The sequence below is a fragment of the Protopterus annectens genome, chromosome 6.part0 (assembly GCF_019279795.1).
Source record: "Protopterus annectens isolate FY-2018-M chromosome 6.part0, PAN1.0, whole genome shotgun sequence".
Classification (NCBI taxonomy): Eukaryota; Metazoa; Chordata; order Ceratodontiformes; family Protopteridae; genus Protopterus; species Protopterus annectens.
Window position 1 is genome coordinate 1,364,065,521 of NC_056737.1, and position 20,660 is coordinate 1,364,086,180.

The following is a 20,660-nucleotide window of genomic DNA, read 5'->3' on the forward strand; positions in this document are numbered from 1 at the left end:
ATTTATTTTAAAAAGTTACTATGGTTAAGATATGGATACTTATGTATTTATCAGTTGTTAACTAGTGCAGAAAATTGATCCCAGTAGATCATTTTCAGGTTCATCCTGTGGACAATCAAATTCTAAACCAGTAATAGCAGTGCTAAAAGAATTAGTATGACTTAAATTCAGTTTTAGACAGAATCTAAAGAATGCTGCCAGTCTAAAGATTTTTTTTTTGTTTTTTGCTAAACAGTTTAACTGTTAAACTTCTTAAATATAACTTTCACAATTATAGAGATAATATTTGTTTGTACTGTGAGAATATACCTTGATTTTGTCAAAATAAAAAGGATGCAACCATTGTCCCAGTGGAGGAAATTAAGAGTAGAGATGTCTACAGCTCATACATGTCTTATTTTTTTTCTGTATAACTGATTTTCCTTGAGGGAATCGTGTCACTATGGTAATTACAGCAGTAAAATCTGCAGTATAATGCAATGACAACAGATGTGTATCAGAAATCCATCTTTATTTGCCTTTTGACTGACCTAGTTTGACTGAATAAGCGTGGAAAATGCAATGCATGCAATTCATTTAGACTAGGTAGAAGAAATAATGGATAAAGCTGATTTTTTTTACCATTGTATTTTGTCTCCTGTGCAAATCAAGAAAACACATTTCATTATATATACAGTATTAGTACCTATTTTAATAACATCAGAAATTTATACATCATTCTATAAAAAACAATTAGAGGTATCACACACTTATCAGAATCATTTATGGGTGTGTAACCAAATCATTACAGTTGTGAAATAAACTGCAATCAAGCATTAATAAAAATAGGCTAGATTTATGGGGTGAATACAAATGAATACTATGTACAGTACTGATTTGATAGCCATTGTGTAGCAAGGAACAACTCTGGGAAAGTAAACATGAAGTTCTTACTGTAAAACTGTATAGAGATATTTATATATATTTATGTATAAAACTGTACTGTAAGCATTACAATTGGCCTTGGCATCAAGTTTCAATTTGTCTTTTTTCAGAGTTTTTTAAACCTTCACACAAAAAAATGAAAAAACATGTGCAGATCTGTGAAGACTACTGTAATGATTCAAACTTCCTTTCTACTGCAGTCTATCAAAAACCGTAGCATGGCATGCCACTCAGATTACATTCAGAATGTTCCAGCAGATAATAGGTTAAGTCTACTCTTTATCCAGTAACAACAGAAAATATTTCAGTCATCAGCATGGCTTTATATTCAGGAGCTGTGGCATCATGCACTGCTGAACATTTTCATCTCTGTGCAAATAAAAGACATCCTTCTTCATCACTTTCATTATCTTCACCCCTCTTGTTCTGTCCTCTCACCCTCACAAGGATACATTACCCAGGATATAGAGTCTTTCCCACTGTTTTTAGCATTCCAATCAGTGGGTTTGGTGCAAATCAGAATAAAAACAATAAATAAATAGAAATCAGTTAATGGAGCCATTGTACGTCTTGTTTAGCATGTTGAGCATTGCCTCCACATTGTGAGTTGAGACTGGCTGTCTGTAAAGTGGGTTGGAAGCCTGAAAAGAAAAACAAAAACAAAGGCTGAAAATGCTGTGCTGAGATTATGATAACAAGGGAAAAAAATCAGTTCTAGCTAGAAGAATTCACTCTGAGCCTAAACAATCTTTTCAGAAATCACCTTCATACATTTTTTGACTAGTAAATGCATGCATATGGGACTTAAAAGCAGTACATAACTAAACGTGACAGATCACAATCATCCTGGCATTCTAACTATTTTAAATAAACATGTGTTTTGTTGTCATACTATTGCTGCACAGCCAAATTATAGCAAATTATAGGGGGAGTCCCGCTACTGTTTTCTATGACAGAGATGCATTTAAGTACCAGGAAAATAATGTTTACTTTCACTATAAACACTGGGAGAATTGGCTCTAGTACACAGAATTCTTAAGTTTACAGATTTCAGGATGCGTCTTTTGCTGAGGCTTAATCTCACAGCTGGATGTCATTAACGTCTTCTGATCCATCTGCTTAAGTGACATCTGATTAATATCCCTCCTACATGCCTACTTACATCAGATATTGTTAAGCCACAAGAGACATCAACAGCTGAAAATACCTTCTGGGAATGCAAGTATGGCAAAACCACATGTGATTAATACATTCCTACCACTGCTGCAAATAAAGGCCATTTTATTATTATTATATTTTCCTCCCTAAAGAATGATCACCATACTTCCACATATTAAAAAAACAAATTACTTAGCACTTTCTTTCTTTCTGTCATCCTGTCCAAGAAAGCTTCCTCAGTGCACACCACATTGGAGCTGCATGAGATCTCATGATACTTTCCTTAAGGAATTTGTTTCCCTTGCTCTTACATCATTTCTCCTACCACAACTGAATGCATCTTGCTGAAGAAAAAAACACTATCTACCTATCTATCTGTCTATCTAATTGGCTATTTTCACCAAGTGGGGTCATAAAGCTATGGAGGCTCTTACGGATTCACAGCTTTTTTGTCATTTACAGCTACATTCTTTCCTGAGGCTACAAATCTACTGAGTCTTTACTTAGTTCTGAATATTATGTGTATCTTCAAAATAATGTAGAATTTAAACATCTAAGTATATATGGAAAATAAACAGTTATAGAAAGTAGAGTACATTTCTGAGCTAATCACTGTTAAGATGAGACACACAAAAGCTTTTGATTGTTATGTAAAGCTCTATATGAAATAAGAGTTTAGAAGATGATGAATGGATATTACTATGTAAAGATAAGTGTGTAAGGGTCAAGCATTCATTTCAAATTATGCATTGCACTGTAAACACTTCTGTGGATGCCCTGATCTGTGTATATTCAGAATTCATAAAATTTACAGTGAAACTTCTGTAAAATGTAGACACAAGTAAGAATAGAAGTTAGCAAGTTTATTTTCACTAACTTCTCCCCTGAACCTGCTCATTCTCTGGCTGTATCCCCCCAGTCTCTGCACTTTCCCAGCCATGGATTCTTCAACTACTCATTACTGGCTAACCTGGCCTTGTCCTGTCACTGGGCGGGCCCCTGGCTTCTCAAAATTCAATCTCAGATTGCATTTTGAGTATGTCTATGGAGAAAGAGATGCCAAGGGGAGTTGTGAGTGCAGAGACAACAGCAATCATACTTGCATTGTCCAATCATAGTTCCTTACTGAGGTAGCAGCTAATGCAATGATGTTGCTTGTCCCAATGTATTAGTCTGAGATGTCTTGTAAGGCTTCTGGTCTTTACTGCCCCCTCAATCATCAGATTTCCCCCAAATCTCCCCAAGAAATAGGAGAGCCAGCCATCAGCCATCTCATCCTATCCTGTGGCCAACCCTACCAGAAGCCTGAATTTATTACCAATCTCAAGTTGCTTGAGGTATAGATGGATGCCCTGGCTCTGTGCTATTGGGCAGCCTACAAATTAGCAGCTTTGATGGCAGGATTAGACACAATGATCTTTTTATGTATATTGCCTTTTGTAATTGATTTTGAGGAGGTTTCTAAATGCAAGAAATACAGTCCTCTGGCTGACTGTGAGAAGGAACGTCTGGGACAGAACCCGAGATTCAAAATTCAGTTTATCTCAGCTATTTGTCCACACCTCACAAAACATTTTTTATAGAATGTGTAACACATATCTACAATCTATACAAATCACAGCAAGTGAGTCACAGACCCTCTTACTGTGGATTCTCAAACTCAGCAGTATCTTTCAGTACTCCATTTAAAGTTAATGGAAATGTGATTTGACAGGAGAAACTAGGGTTTTATAATCCCAATAGCTGTAGCAGCTTTCCAAAAAATCAAGATAACTTCAGCACATCTAACCTCCATGAGGGCATACAGAGTTAGAGAAAAATCAAGAGCAATATTAAATAGTTAGTGTGCTGTTTGTAGGTTTGCACTGGGTAGAATTTCACGACAAAATAAATGCATTTTTGTCAGCCTGACCATTATCGCATCACTATGACTGTCTTGGTTCATTGCTGCCATACTCTCAAATCTGTCCACATGTCTAGAAACAATTATTTAAAACTATGCCTGTACATTTCAGTGAGGTCTGCAGCAGAAGTATTTAGAAATAACTTGTTAAGATGTACAACTCATATAACAACAAAGAAGATGAAATATACAACTCTTGCAACAGCCAAGAATGAGACATGGCATCCTATAACCCAAAGAAAAATTAATTGACAGATATATGAAATATGAAAATAAATCCCAAAGACAATGCAAAACAATTCATAATGGCAAACAAAGGGGGAATTCTGGACCAGTAACAAAAAACAATATTATTGTAATTTACAAAGAGCAAACCAGAACAATCCTTAGAAGTTCTGGGCAGGTCTGAATAAGCTACTTCATCCTGGAAAAAGTCTACCCCTATCCCTGCTGCTACCATTGATAAACCCCCCGAGGATGTTTCAGATAGTTTAACCATTTCTGTACCGAGATAATTCAAGCCCTAGCTAGCCAATTACCTCCTAGCTCCCCTGGCCCTGATAGTACCAGCTTCCAGCCAGTGTCCACATCACTTATCCGTACCTAGACCAAAAAATTAAAACCCACCACACTCTCCGCTGATCAACTCTCCGCTGAGTACCTTCAGAAATTAGCTGATGCTATTGCCTACCCAGTATCAATACTAATTAATTGTACCATAGCAGAAGCTAAAATTCTCACCATTTGGAAAATATCCTACATAATCCCACTACATAAAGGAGGCTCCTCCACTGAATTCTCCAATTATAGACCTATAGCTATACTTTCTCCACTTGCAAAGATTATGGAAAAATGTATACACAAACAACTCATGCACCACCTAATCCAGAATCACCTCATGGCAGATACCCAACACGTCTTCCATCCACACCAAAGCACTACTTCAGTCCTACTAGCTTTTACCAATCCCATAAACAATAACCATAACAATAATCACATATCCTCAGCCCTCTTCTTGGATCTTTCCAAGGCATTTGACATGGTTGACCACCAACTTATAATTCACACCCTGCAAACTTTCTGTCTAGATTCTAAAGCCCTTCAATGGTTTAAATCCTACCTCAATGGGAGACAGCAGGCTGTTCTTTGGCAGAACAAGCTCTCTAACCTACTACATAACACCCCTGGAGTACCACAAGGCTCCATACTAGGGCCCCTACTGTTTTCCATCTTTATTAACGACTTGTATACTGTCATCCCAAATGTCAGCTGTATCCAATATGCTGATGACTCCACCCTGATTTTCTCAGCTACATCTCTGATTTATGGTCTGCTACCCAGTCCACCTTTAATACTATAGAAAACTGGCTCTCTGAATGTCGATTGATACTAAATCCCCAAAAACTAAAATGCTGTTATTCTCACCAACACAAAGGTCTCCTGCTTTTACCTTTACCATAAATGCAAATGATGGCACAATAATCTCCCCCGACCCCTCTACAAAACTATTAGGTGTCATTATTGATAATAACCTAAAATTCGACCTACATGTAAACCAATTGATCAAAACCATCAATAAAAAAATAGGGTCACTTTACAGAATAAAAGGCTTCCTCACCTCTCCAGCCAAAATTGCCATAGCTCGCTCTCTCCTACTTTCAACACTTCTATATACATCTCCCCTACTCTCAAATCTAAACAAGACTGTACTTAATAAACTCTCAACCTGTTATAATCACATTGCCAGGTTTGCCACTGGCCTACCTTTTAGGACACACCACTGCATCAATCTTAACCAGCTTGGGTGGCTTGAACTACCCAGTCTAATCCAATATAACTTGCTGATTATGGCTAATAAAATCCTTTATAATCCAGATAATACTCCGGCACTTAAAAATCTTATCACCCCCTATAACAATCCATGACTGCTTCGATCCTCGAACAGACTACTAATTCAGACAATCAAAATTAACAATGCAGACAGTGATTCCCACTTTGCAAACTCTGCAGGCAGAGTCTGGAACACACTTCCAGCTGATATTACTTTGCTCCCCTCCCTAGCCCAATTTAAATCAAAACTCAAAAAACATCTGGCACTAAACTGGCTTTGCCACTGCAACAAGCCTGGCTAACTCTCATCAATAATGTGAAAAATCTATTAATCAGATTAGTGATGAACTTACCCCTGACTGTCACCAGGGAGTAACTCTAACCTGTTGAACTTGTCTATTCATTTTTGCTCATGTATTCTTTGTCTATACCATATTTGTAATATGTTTTCATTGTTTTTATTGTATCTGTTTACCTTGGAGCTTTTCTTCCCTGGCCTCTGCTGAAAATGGACATGAATCCAGTTGGACTATCCCGGTCAACAAATGTAAAATAAAATAAAAATAAAATAAAAAATATGATAACAATTTACTTATGGTAGTGATGAAGAGTAACAGTACATCTGTTTAAGGTTGGAAGAAAGGAGGAGGTAGTTTTTAAAATGGCTGCTAGTGGCATTTAGCAAGCATGGCAGGCAATAATAGTAGAAGTGATCCAGTTTACAAACAAGTTAGACAACATGATGTGGCCATGGATTGCAGCACAAAATGTTCTCATTCATGATGCCAGTGGATTGCAGCTTTGCATGACACTAGGACCACCACAACTGCAATGGCAGTAAGAGCTGCCCACATTTGTTTGGTATCAAATATTTTGCAGTCTTAATTTTATTCAACAATTGTCTGTTTAGGATCAGTATTTACTTCTGGGGGCCCTCACACAGGTTCCATCCATGCCTCTGAACTCTCCCTGATTTTGCCTCATATTTTTGCCCTGCCCCTCATAACATTTTTGATTTTGTGGTGAATCACGGAGGGTTAAAGTCAATCAATAATGCCAGACATTAGTTTCATCCTTTCAATTGTTCAGAAAAGGCAAGCTGATTTTATTCGCCATTTCTGACTGAGCAATACATTCCAGCTGACAATCATGAATGCAAAAGAAAGCAAGTAAAAGTTTGTCAAGCTGGCAGTCAAGTTTTTCCTTTCCCTTACTCACTTCATGCAAGAAAATTTCCATGTACAGCACATCGAAAATATACTACAGTTATACTTGCCATTTACTTGAACAAAGGAACAACATGCCTGCCACTATAAGCAGTAAAAAAAAAAAAAAAAAAAAAACATGCATTTATCTTTTCGATCTCACTTTAGCTAGAATGGAAAAGCCTGTATTTGCCAGGAGGATGTTTACTGCATGCATGTATACCAGGGCATTGTGCATACCCAAACTTTTAGGGGGTGACAATAAGGCTCCTGTGTGTACAGTTTGTTAATTCCTGGCTAATCTCTGATTGTTGAAATTTTAAGATCATTTGAATAATGAAGAAATCACCAAAGTAGAAAAAGAACAGGACCAATAAAATGATAAATCCACAGCTAGGAAGCGTAAACCAGCAAGCTTCGTAAATCCTTTATTAGGTGACCACAAACAACATAAAACGAGCGCTTTCGCTCGGTAAATACCGAGCTTTGTTAAGTTAACAGTGTGGTGCAGTTTGCTTGAATAAATACAAAACTTAAAGTCACATGTTAAAATGGTTAATTGAATAATTAATTAACTCAATGACTGAACTAATTGTTAAGGTTATTAAAATACCTTTTCATACTAAAATACTAAAATCACAAAAAGTGTATATATTAATATATAAATATTGTTAAAATGTATGTAACCATATGCACTACAATGGCAAAGGTAAATAGAAAATGTATGTATAAATATAAAAATAAGACAAATAAATAGTCCCATTTCATAGTAAAAAACTGAGTAATCCATTCCAAGCCAAAATTAAAATACAACTGCAATATGCTGAAATCTAGACATAGTGCCACATTTAAATAAATAACAATATATATAATATTTGTATATATATAAAATATATAAAAAATATAAAATATATATGTATATATATATATATATATATATATATATATATACATATATATTCACCAGAGGCGTGGTGCATTGTAGTGATGCATCTCCATTGTAAAACTCGATATAAACAAAGACAAGTGTGCAATATTGTAATATGGCCACATTACAATCTGATGCATAACTACTGTGAGCGGCACTATAACCGGGCCATCCTCAACCTAAGCACACTACTAATATTTATGTTGTCGTTAAGGCCAGGTGGTTTCCCAGCATCAAGTCTAAGTTGCCATAGGAGTTCTCTATACTCTAAAGCTGTCTCCCAGTCACCTCCTCTGGCATCTGGTGTCACATGCTCTAGCACTATAAACTTAAGCTCCATTCTAGGGCAAATAATTGAATGCTTGTAAAAAGCATTAGTTTCCCTTTCCCTAGAAATGTCATAAAGATGCTCGTAGATTCTCTTTCTTAGAGGCCTCTCAGTTTTTCCTACATAGAAACTGGAGCAGAATGTGCATAACCCTAAATAAACCACCCCTTTTGTTCCACAATTAGAGCGACTACTAGAACTAAAAAGGAATTTTCTCGATGGAATGTAAATGGTTGAGTCATTTGCAATAACGTTACACTGCTTGCAGGCACCACATTTAAAGGTGCCCAACCTAGAATGGTTTGATGTTGATCTTGGAGTGCATTTCTTTTCAAACAATTCCTTAAGGTTAACACCTCTTTTCCTTACAAAATTAGGGTGTGGTTGCACCAGTTTGTTCAGTTCATCATGGAGGGTGAGTACCGGCCATTGCCTACTTACCACGCTTTCAATATCCAAAGAACTGAGAGAGTAAGTGTAAATAAAGCGACTGGACTGTTCCATATTGCCCCCGGTAGTGACCTCGGATACTTGTGGAAACCCCTTACCCAACAAGGGTGGATATCTATTGTCTCTGTTGTCAATAATTTCTTGTGCTAAACTAGTCACTAAAGAGTTAGGATATCCTCTCTCCAGAAATAATGATTTCAACAAGTCAATTTCACTCAAGAAATCACAAGTGTACTACACATCCTGGAAGCACGAATAAACTGTCCCTTAATAATACCTTTCTTTTGGTAAAAAGGGTGTCCACTATCAAAGTGTAAGTATGAACTGGAAAAGGTTGGTTTCCTGAAAAGCTTAGAATGAAAAGTACAATAAGAATTAACCTTATACAGGGTTACATCGAGGTAATGTAGCACATTTTCATTAACATTATGTGTGAAAGATAAAAAGGGGGTGGTGGAATTGAGATAGTTGAAAAACTCATAAAACTGATTCAGGGTACCATTCCATAAAATGCAGATGTCGTCCAGGTACCTCTTGTAATTGTTATGTGCTGGACCCAAGTAGTTGAAAAAATAAAATCAAATTATTCAAATATCATTTGAATAATCTGGTTGTAAACAGGTGTCCTTGCCAACTTTCTTCCCATTTTATAAGAAAGTAAAGAGAAGTCCAGAATTCTAATTTTAATAATTCTTTGTTGTGGTTACAAAAAACTAATTTTAATCCTGCAAGGTTTGAAGTACTACACTATCAAATATTTTAGGATTAGAAATAACTATGTCTTCCTACACATCATTCAACAGGACAGCACAGTCAAAGGTGGTATGATGCTGGTTTGCCTTCAGCAATCCCAGCTCACTATACTGAATTATATAAAAGTTAAAGTTAGTATAAAGTTTAAAAGGCCTCCATAGAGGAGCAAAGCTATGTCAGTCAGCTGTTAAACAAGAAGAGACAAAGTACAGTACATATAAAATGTTTACTACCTGGTTAACAAATGCAGTCAGGATAAAATAAATCAACAACTGAACGAATGTACTTGTGGTGGTAAATCAAAGTATATTTTTAGATTACTAGCTCTGAATGGCAATATGAACAGGAATTACAGGTATAATAATTTATTAAATAAGGGACCTTTGCATTTGGCCTGTACTGTATCAAGATAAACTGATTAGATCCTCATCTGAAACAAATTTTAATTATTATTTTTCCAGTATATCCTGTAAATGTGTGATAACCAAGGAGTCTTTGAACTTTTAATGTACATTTATCTCTTGTTCTACCTTTAGCCCTGACTAAAATATTTAAGAAGTTATGCTCCACAGGTCCTGATAACATCCCGTGTTTTCCAATTCGTTTGTGAGAAGGATTGCTTGGTTGAACATCTAATTGCTCTTTTTAAATCCTTTTTAAAGAAGGGAATTGTTCCAGAAGAAATGAGACAGTCTATGGCAGTTTATAGAGTATCGATAATAGAAAATCTTTATTTATTTATTAATTTAACTTCCATTTCTGGAAATGCTTTGAGTATTGTTTACACAGCTACCTCGAAAAAAATGCTTAAAATATGCTTTGTTTACAGACATTAACCAAACCTAGATTTGTCACTGACTGTTCCAACCTGACTGACATGATTCACATTGATGAGACAGTTGGAAAGGCCTCTGATTTAGGCCTAAATGCCCTTATTTTGTACTTAAATCTGACAAAAGTCTTTGACACACTTACACTTACACTTACTTACAAAGTGATCTTAAGCAGCCTTTGGTTGCACATTAACCCATATTTAATAAGTGGATACTGGTGAAATTACAATTGGCCATGGTAAGAGGTAAACAATTTTCATGGAAAAGTAGAAAAGTGTTACCTCAGAGTCTGTTACATTATCTTTCCTCAGAATGAACTGCTAGGTTATAAAATGCATGGATGTCTGTAAGATTGTACAAGAAAGGGGAAAGAATGGACTTTTGCTGACTTTGTTAAACTTGTGGAGGAATGAAAGGCTTCTGCCCCACTTTATGTCATTAACATTTGGAAGGACACTAAGGGGAAGAGAAAGGAATAACGTAACTGTAAGTAAAATAATATTTGTTCTGAACATTAATTCTGTAAAACTTGTCATGATATAAATTACATGTTCTATAGTAAAGCATTTTCAGATATTGTTTCATGTGATAAACATACTAAAGTAAACAATGCCTTTTTTATCTTTCTTCTTTTTGACTATTAAGAAATGTAGACATTACAATGAAAAAAAAAGAAGAAAATGATGGGCAAAAGCATGTTTATAATAGGTTGCAATCTTGGGTTTTTGAGGTGGGATTGGGGTGGAAAAGTACACAGATCATAACACATGTAGAACTGATATGTTTTCCCTTATTTTTGCTTAGCTGAATGTCCGGATTAAGACCCTTGGCCTAATTTAATAACATCTTTTAAGTGGAAACAAGTATATAAAAAACACTGAATGAAATGAAAAATTTTCCTTTAGCAATAAATGTTCAGCATGACTTTAGAAACCTGTAGCTGTGGGATACATTTTTTTCTTATGTTTCCATGGAGGCAAGCTGATTTTATGGCAATAAAAAGTAGCAGTGTTAGAGTATAGTACATTAAGGTAAAATAACAGGCCTGAAAATATAGAGTCAGACTTATGTTTACATGCATACATTCAGTTCAAGAGAAATACAGTGTTCCTTTTTCAAGGGAAAGATACAATATTGCCGGCTAAGCAAAAGATATACAGAAATAATGTTTACAGAATGTTCTTTTCTCAAGGGAAAGATGTACGTGCAATGGAATGCTAGATAAAGAGGCACATGCAAGACAAGACTTGGAAACGAAGGCAACCAAGGCTAAAGAGGCATGAAAAGCATTACAATGTTTTGGGATTATTAGGAAGTACGGCAGATACAATTAGTTTGGACTGACACACAGAAAAGATTAAATATCCAGCATTTCAGAAAGGAAGTTAGCCTTTGGACTGCAGAACAGACACTCAAGCTGGAGGTACAGAAATCTGATTAAATATTCATACTAAAAGACTGTTTCAATTGATATTATTCAGAAGAATCAGAATATATGTGCAGAAAATTTGGATATATTTAGCATCACTGTTATTACTAACCAGCATTCCAGCATTTCTACAGACTGTTATTGTTTATCAGCACTGTTAATGAGGACAGTATTCAGATATTATAAACATGTAAAAAAACTTATTAACTGAACTACACTGCTTGCAGAATTCATTCTGAAAAGTACAAAAGACTTGGCCCATAAATGAGTGACTGGCACCTGTTTAGCACATGTTTGGTAGTTAACAGATAAAGACTTTCATTCCAGTCTCATTTCAGTTGTTTTCAGCTAATTCTAGTATAATGCAGTCTAATTAATTCTTTCAGCAGCACTGGTTTCTTTGAGTCTAAAAGTTAATATTTTCTGAAAGCATGCAAGTTGTTTTCCACATCTGGTAGGGGAATAAAGACAACAGACAGCAATTAGTGTAAGAAGGTGCACAGGCAGTAACATGCATCCTAGCATGGATAACCTTAACTTTAGGTGATATAATGCCTGTGTGTACAGTTGTCTATTTAGGACAACTGCTCCTATTAGGAGGGTTAAACTTAAATATGTACATAGTTTTTGTGTGTTTGTATTATGTTAATGGGTTCTGGGGCTGTTTGCTTTTTTGTTTGAGGGTTTACATTAAAACACAAACCCCAGGATCCAATAAAATCCATGTACAAAGCCACGGTTCCCCCTCGGTAGTGCACTATGCATACTAATCACGGCGCGCTGCTGAGGTAGAGCATAGTAACAGTGATATTGAATCCATGTAGGCAGAAGTGTAGAGTTGGTCAGATGTTAAGTACATAGTGAGGCTCCCCTTAATGTTCCCTGCTATAGTTGAAATGTGCTGTGAATTAATAGTTTGTGTTTTAAATTTGTAAAATTTTTTTTGTCTTTTTTTATGTCCATTTGTGTGAAACAGAGCACAGTAATGCCAAGCTGCATTTACACACAGACAGATGGCACATGCCAGACATCTAAAAATAGAAACCAGATAAAATTAATTACAATAACTGTTTTTTTATTTACTTTATTTTATTTTTTTTATATCTGTTTGCGGGGCATGGCACAGAGTGCAGCAATGCCAAGCCACGCTTACATATAGACAGCTGACACCTGCCAGATGTCTAAAAATAGAAACCAGATGTTATTATTTATTTTTGCTTATGTTTAAGCCCGTCTGCTTGGCACGCTGCAGTAGCTTACTAGTATATGTGAAGGTATACTAGTTTGTATACTATCCAAATAGCTAAATGGGTAGAGTGACGGCCTAGAGCTTCAAAATGCTGAGTTTGAATCCCTAGCAGGCATACCATTTAATTGTAATCTAAATTTTTGTTTAATTTAAAAATATAACTTTTACATTTAGAAGTGCTGCATAGTGTTAAACATGATTAACTGCTATTATTGCTTGCATGTTGCTAAGCTTCACTAAAACCTCCATTATGCAAGTTTTTGAGAAGCTTAGCTCTAGTTAACTGGCTTGCACGACTCTAAGCACCACAGGGCTTTTTTGAATGTTGCTGAATGATGTGTAAGGGCAGGAAAACAATCTATATTAAGGCAATAGGCAGGAATTCTGCAACACTTGGAGTCTTTCTGTCAGTATGCCAGGTGGTGTTGGAGAGGATGGGCACTTTCAAGCACAGAGATGGGGTGTACAGGAGTCCAGGGTTTTGTTGGGCTCCTGATATGCAATAATGAACCTAGGCTGCTGCAGGGTGATTACCAGGGCTCAGAATGTAAGGCTGAGGCCTGGGATTGGTTGGCCAGGGACCTTATCATTGCTACTGGTATCCCCCACACTGGTGAGCAATATCATCACCACTATAATGGCCTGAAGCATAGAAAGAGGAGAACATTGGACACCTGGGTACAAGAGTTCAGGGCTGGGCATGCCGCAGACATATGCAAGTATTTCTGCCACTACTTTACTAAAATACAAGCTGAGTCTGTGCAAAACTGGTATGCATAATAGTGTGCTTCTCTCCCAACAGTTGCAGCTGAGAGAGCTCGCAACATTCAGTCCCATGCTGGGCGCCTAGCCAGGTTGCACCATGAGTGTTGTAAATACAGATATATTATGCTAACTGTAGTGCAATAAACAATAAAGAATAAAAAAACTGTACTGAAATAAAGAATAAATAACAAAAACTGTACTGCAATAAATGGGCAATTAGAAGTGTAGTGCAATACATGAACAATAAGAACTGATTTGCAATAAACACTAAACAATATCAATAAATGTAAGCAAAAAGGTGTAAAGCAGGATTGTGGTGCCATAACATAACATAACTGGATTATAGCTGTATGCATTGCATGTGTACAGTACGTTTGCTGCAGTCAAGCGTAAAACTGTAATAACTGTAAAATGCAAAAGTAATGACCTGAAAAATGTGATGCTCAATTCGTAGTATGGTTCAAGACTGTTTCCAGGCCAATTTCAGTCACATAATGCTCTCATAGTTTCATAGTTAAGTACTAGGCTATCTGCCCTGGGGCATTTGTAAGCCTAAAATCCAGAAAACACTTCACTGCCAAATATCCAAATAAAACAAAGCTAAGTAATCACCAAGAACGTAGTATTTAATGAAGCTTTCGGGCTCACATCCCTTCATCAGCATACATAATCACATCTAAAAGTTCTTTATATAGAGGGTCATTTAAAAAACACATGATCAGAACCAGCCTATAAAAACATATCTAAACAATTACATCATTAGATAATTTAAAAGCATATAATCAACTATTTATATTTGAAATTTCTATAAAACTTTAAAAATGACAGAATTTTACTAAACATAACTATCATCTAAAAAGCAGTATAATAGCATACATACACATATATTTAGCATATATTAATCTTATTTTATTTTATTTCTAACTGCTTTCTGACTAAAACAGGCTTTATACTGACTGCACTGTTAAGACCTGGATTCGAATCTGCCTGTAATCTAATTATCCAGTCTAATTCTTTTAACTCTATAGCATTATTTATGTCCCCACCTCTTATAGATTGCTCAACTATATCTACCACTCTAAATTTAAAATTATGAGTCTCAAATTCCATGATATGTTTATATAGGGCATTTGTTTGTACTTTCCTATTCATTTCAGATCTATGTTCTATAGTACGGTCCTTAAGCCGTCTAGTAGTTTTCCCTATATAAAATGCATAGCAATGCGTACAGGTAGCGAGGTAGACTAATCTACTCGTATTACATGTTGCTGCTATGTGAAACTTATATTCCTTATTTGTAACAGGGTGTCTGAATATTTGGTCAGATTCAAATATATCTTTGCAGCAAGTACAGTTTTGGCATTTATAACTGCCTAGCCTACCTTGTTCTGGCTTGCGTGTTTCCTTAAAATCTTTGTAACATAATATACTTTTTATAGATTGATGGTTACTATATGCAAAACTAGGTTTAGGGCCTACCAGCTTTTCTATTTCTGGCATAGCCATCAATATTGGCCAGTTTCTTTCGATATTCTTAATAGTTTGATATGTATACCCATTGTATGTCATAACATATCTACTTTTTTGCTGTTGCCCTATCCTTTGTACTGTATAAGAGTCCTCAATTTGTGTTAAAGAGACATTAAATACTGGTTTAAACATATTATGTCTACCTAAATTCACTTCTTCCATAATACTATTTACTATAATCTCAGTGTAACCATTGGTTACAAATTCATCCTTTATTTTAGCTATTTCAGCTTCATATTGTTTGTTATCAGTTATTAATTTACTCACCCTAATCATTTGTGATTTAACAATTCCCTTAAATATATGTGGGGGATGCATACTTGCTTTTTTCAAATATCTTACTGTATGAACTTCTTTCTTATGGATCATTGTTTCCAATTTTTCATTTCTTTTATACAATTTAACATCCAGAAACACTATACTCTGCCTAGAATAATCCATTTTAAACTTTAAGAAGTTAGTTGTATTATTTAAGTAGGATAAATATAGCAATAAATTCTCTTCAGTACCTTCCCATACAAAAAAGCAGTCATCCACAAATCTAACATAACTTTTTACATATACATTGTGTGCATTATTATTACTTAGTACATATTTTTTCTCCCAGTAATATAGCACAAGATTTGCAAATGTATTTGCCACTGAGGTTCCCATGGCTACTCCTGTAAGTTGTTTATAAGGAATGCCATCAAAAATAAATACATTCTTAGTCAAAACTAGGTCTAATAGTAAACATAATTTTTCTACTTCACATGGTTGCTTAGTGGAGTCCATTAATAATAGTCTCCTTATGGCTTCAACACCGTAGTCAATGGGAATGACTGTAAATAGTGATTCCACATCAAGTGTCACCAGAATATATTCATTTGTTGCCATGCCATACCATGTATTTAATTTACTCAAAAAATCAGTTGTGTCCTTTATAATACTGTTACACCTAGGTAATAATTTCGCCAATTCTTTTTGTAAATATTTAGAGATGGGTTCAGTTACCCACCCTCTACCTGAAACAATGGGTCTCAGTGGAGGGTCTTGTAATGATTTGTGGATTTTCGGGATTCCATAAATCTGTGGGATTTTGGTGCATGGAACAGAAAAATAATTAAATAAATTTAATGTTATTTCATTATTTAACTGCATGTCATATATAACCATATTTACTTGCATTATTTGATTCTTTACTTCTACAAAGGTTATTTGTTTAAATGTGTTGACATCAGCAAGAAAATTTTTAAATTTTGTATTATAAAAACTTCTGTCCATAAGCACAGTGGCCCCACCCTTATCTGCTTGCTTTATAATTAATTCTTTATCATTCCTTAATTCCAGAAGAGCTTGATATTCCCCATATGTTAAATTATATTTTCTTATTTTATCACATTTCTTTGTATATAGGGACCTTAATTCAATTTCAACTATATTAGTAAAAGCCAATAGCACTGGTGACAACTGAGGAATAAAAGTACTAGACTTTTTATAAAACATTTCAGTGGGATTCATATTTGTAAATAATAGCTTCAACATTATACTTCTAGTAAATAATCTAAGGTCAATAATTGCATTAGCTATATTGTCCATAGCAAAGGGTATGAATTTCAATCCTTTGCTCAGCAGTTTGTAATGATCTTCAGATAAACGACATTGTGTTAGGTTTAAAGTACCTTCATTGATGGTAGGAGCAGCTACATTTATCTGCGGGGTAATTTGTTGACTTGCCGTGGGCTGTCGTTCTTTCTTTTTCCCCCTTGCACAGCTTGCTGCTGTGGTGCTGCTACATTTAGGTTCTTTTCTTGCTGTGCTTTCCGAATTATTACCTTTTCCGGTTGTTTTAACCGAAACGGTAAAAAAGCAGAAATCTCCGCCTGTTTCTTATTTTTGAAATCAACTTTTTGTTTTGTTGGAGTGCAGGTGCTCGATGTATTGGCTGTATTCAAGCTGTTACCTCCTGTAACTAACTCCATTAGGACTCCATCGCCATTCGGTCCTCCTTCATCGCAACATTGTGACGTCATTGGAATTGCGTCGTGCGCATTAACTTGCTGGCTAGTTTGTGTTACCGGTGTTGCTTGCGGCGAGCTAAAATCATCCAGCTGATCAAGCAACCTTGTTGTTATGTTTTTATTCTTATTTTGTGAATAGTTCTTATTATTACTAACAAATTTTAAATGTCTATACTCTGGTTTGGGCCAAGAAAAGATATGCCCGTTTTTGAAGTCCTGAACATCACGTTGCAATTTACGTTTTTTCTTCAGCTCGAGTCTACTATCCATAACATGCACATTGTCAATAAAAGTTTGATAATGTTCATTTGTTGTATCTCCATTGATACACTCCAATACTTGTTTTTCTAAAGCTTCTATTTCAATAAGCAAAGAGTGTTCTATGTCTACAAAAAAACTCATTCATGAGTTTCATGTAATTTGCGCTTAATTCTAGATTAAGCTGTTGCCACTTTATCAGCAGTTCCTCATAGACATTACCATAAGAGGGCATCTTTAATATACGAAGCCCTCGAGGTACGATACCCAGTTCTAAATATGCTGAAAAACTAAATCTCTGCCATTGTAGTTGCTTATAGCTACTCACTTTTTTCTCCAGTGTTGTTAGTAGTTTATTCAGTTCTTTAGTATCATTGCCTATGGGTACGTCTTGAGGCTTGTTAATATCTGCTGTCTGCAATAATGGATTATTTGCTCTCATTAACAGTCTTTTTATAGATGAAGACATCTCAAAGCAGTTTGTTTTCAGTATCAATTCAAATAAGAAAGAAAGAAAGAAAGGCTGGTTCGACTCCCTCCTAGTACGTTCAACGCAATACCAGTGGTATAAAGTCAGAAATCCAGAAAACACTTCACTGCCAAATATCCAAATAAAACAAAGCTAAGTAATCACCAAGAACGTAGTATTTAATGAAGCTTTCGGGCTCACATCCCTTCATCAGCATACATAATCACATCTAAAAGTTCTTTATATAGAGGGTCATTTAAAAAACACATGATCAGAACCAGCCTATAAAAATATATCTAAGCAATTACATCATTAGATAATTTAAAAGCATATAATCAACCATTTATATTTGAAATTTCTATAAAACTTTAAAAATGACAGAATTTTACTAAACATAACTATCATCTAAAAAGCAGTATAATAGCATACATACACATATATTTAGCATATATTAATCTTATTTTATTTTATTTTATTTCTAACTGCTTTCTGACTAAAACAGGCTTTATACTGACTGCACTGTTAAGACCTGGATTCGAATCTGTCTGTAATCTAATTATCCAGTCTAATTCTTTTAACTCTATAGCATTATTTATGTCCCTACCTCTTATAGATTGCTCAACTATATCTACCACTCTAAATTTAAAATTATGAGTCTCAAATTCCATGATATGTTTATATAGGGCATTCCCGAAAATCCACAAATCATTACAAGACCCTCCACTGAGACCCATTGTTTCAGGTAGAGGGTGGGTAACTGAACCCATCTCTAAATATTTACAAAAAGAATTGGCAAAATTATTACCTAGGTGTAACAGTATTATAAAGGACACAACTGATTTTTTGAGTAAATTAAATACATGGTATGGCATGGCAACAAATGAATATATTCTGGTGACACTTGATGTGGAATCACTATTTACAGTCGTTCCCATTGACTACGGTGTTGAAGCCATAAGGAGACTATTATTAATAGACTCCACTAAGCAACCATGTGAAGTAGAAAAATTATGTTTACTATTAGACCTAGTTTTGACTAAGAATGTATTTATTTTTGATGGCATTCCTTATAAACAACTTACAGGAGTAGCCATGGGAACCTCAGTGGCAAATACATTTGCAAATCTTGTGCTATATTACTGGGAGAAAAAATATATACTAAGTAATAATAATGCACACAATGTATATGTAAAAAGTTATGTTAGATTTGTGGATGACTGCTTTTTTGTATGGGAAGGTACTGAAGAGAATTTATTGCTATATTTATCCTACTTAAATAATACAACTAACTTCTTAAAGTTTAAAATGGATTATTCTAGGCAGAGTATAGTGTTTCTGGATGTTAAATTGTATAAAAGAAATGAAAAATTGGAAACAATGATCCATAAGAAAGAAGTTCATACAGTAAGATATTTGAAAAAGCAAGTATGCATCCCCCACATATATTTAAGGGAATTGTTAAATCACAAATGATTAGGGTGAGTAAATTAACAACTGATAACAAACAATATGAAGCTGAAATAGCTAAAATGAAGGATGAATTTGTAACCAATGGTTACACTGAGATTATAGTAAATAGTATTATGGAAGAAGTGAATTTAGGTAGACATAATATGTTTAAACCAGTATTTAATGTCTCTTTAACACAAATTGAGGACTCTTATACAGTACAAAGGATAGGGCAACAGCAAAAAAGTAGATATGTTATGACATACAATGGGTATACATATCAAACTATTAAGATTATCGAAAGAAACTGGCCAATATTGATGGCTATGCCAGAAATAGAAAAGCTGGTAGGCCCTAAACCTAGTTTTGCGTATAGAAACCATCAATCTATAAAAAGTATATTATGTTACAAAGATTTTAAGGAAACACGCAAGCCAGAATAAGGTAGGCTAGGCAGTTATAAATGCCAAAACTGTACTTGCTGCAAAGATATATTTGAATCTGACCAAATATTCAGACACCCTGTTACAAATAAGGAATATAAGTTTCACATAGCAGCAACATGTAATACGAGTAGATTAGTCTACCTCGCTACTTGTACGCATTGCTATGCATTTTATATAGGGAAAACTACTAGACGGCTTAAGGACCGTATTATAGAACATAGATCTGAAATGAATAGGAAAGTACAAACAAATGCCCTATATAAACATATCATGGAATTTGAGACTCATAATTTTAAATTTAGAGTGGTAGATATAGTTGAGCAATCTATAAGAGGTGGGGACATAAATAATGCTATAGAGTTAAAAGACTTAGACTGGATAATTAGATTACAGGCAGATTCGAATCCAGGTCTTAACAGTGCAGTCAGTATAAAGCCTGTTTTAGTCAGAAAGCAGTTAGAAATAAAATAAAATAAGATTAATATATGCTAAATAGATGTGCATGTATGCTATTATACTGCTTTTTAGATGATAGTTATGTTTAGTAAAATTCTGTCATTTTTAAAGTTTTATAGAAATTTCAAATATAAATGGTTGATTATATGCTTTTAAATTATCTAATGATGTAATTGTTTAGATATATTTTTATAGGCTGGTTCTGATCATGTGTTTTTTAAATGATCCTCTATATAAAGAACTTTTAGATGTGATTATGTATGCTGATGAAGGGATGTGAGCCCGAAAGCTTCATTA

General features: G+C 34.9%; 1 protein-coding gene across 1 annotated transcript in view; it reads right to left on the bottom strand.

Annotated features, from left to right (window-relative positions):
- Positions 1–492: 492 nt before the first annotated feature.
- ITGB5 (integrin subunit beta 5) overlaps positions 493–20,660 on the bottom strand; it is a 1,724,339-nt gene continuing 1,704,171 nt past the window's right edge. Inside the window, exon 15 of the mRNA XM_044074928.1 lies at positions 493–1,565. Coding sequence (XP_043930863.1) covers positions 1,470–1,565 — 96 coding nt within the window. The 3' untranslated portion in view covers positions 493–1,469. The remainder of the gene's footprint in view (positions 1,566–20,660) is intronic.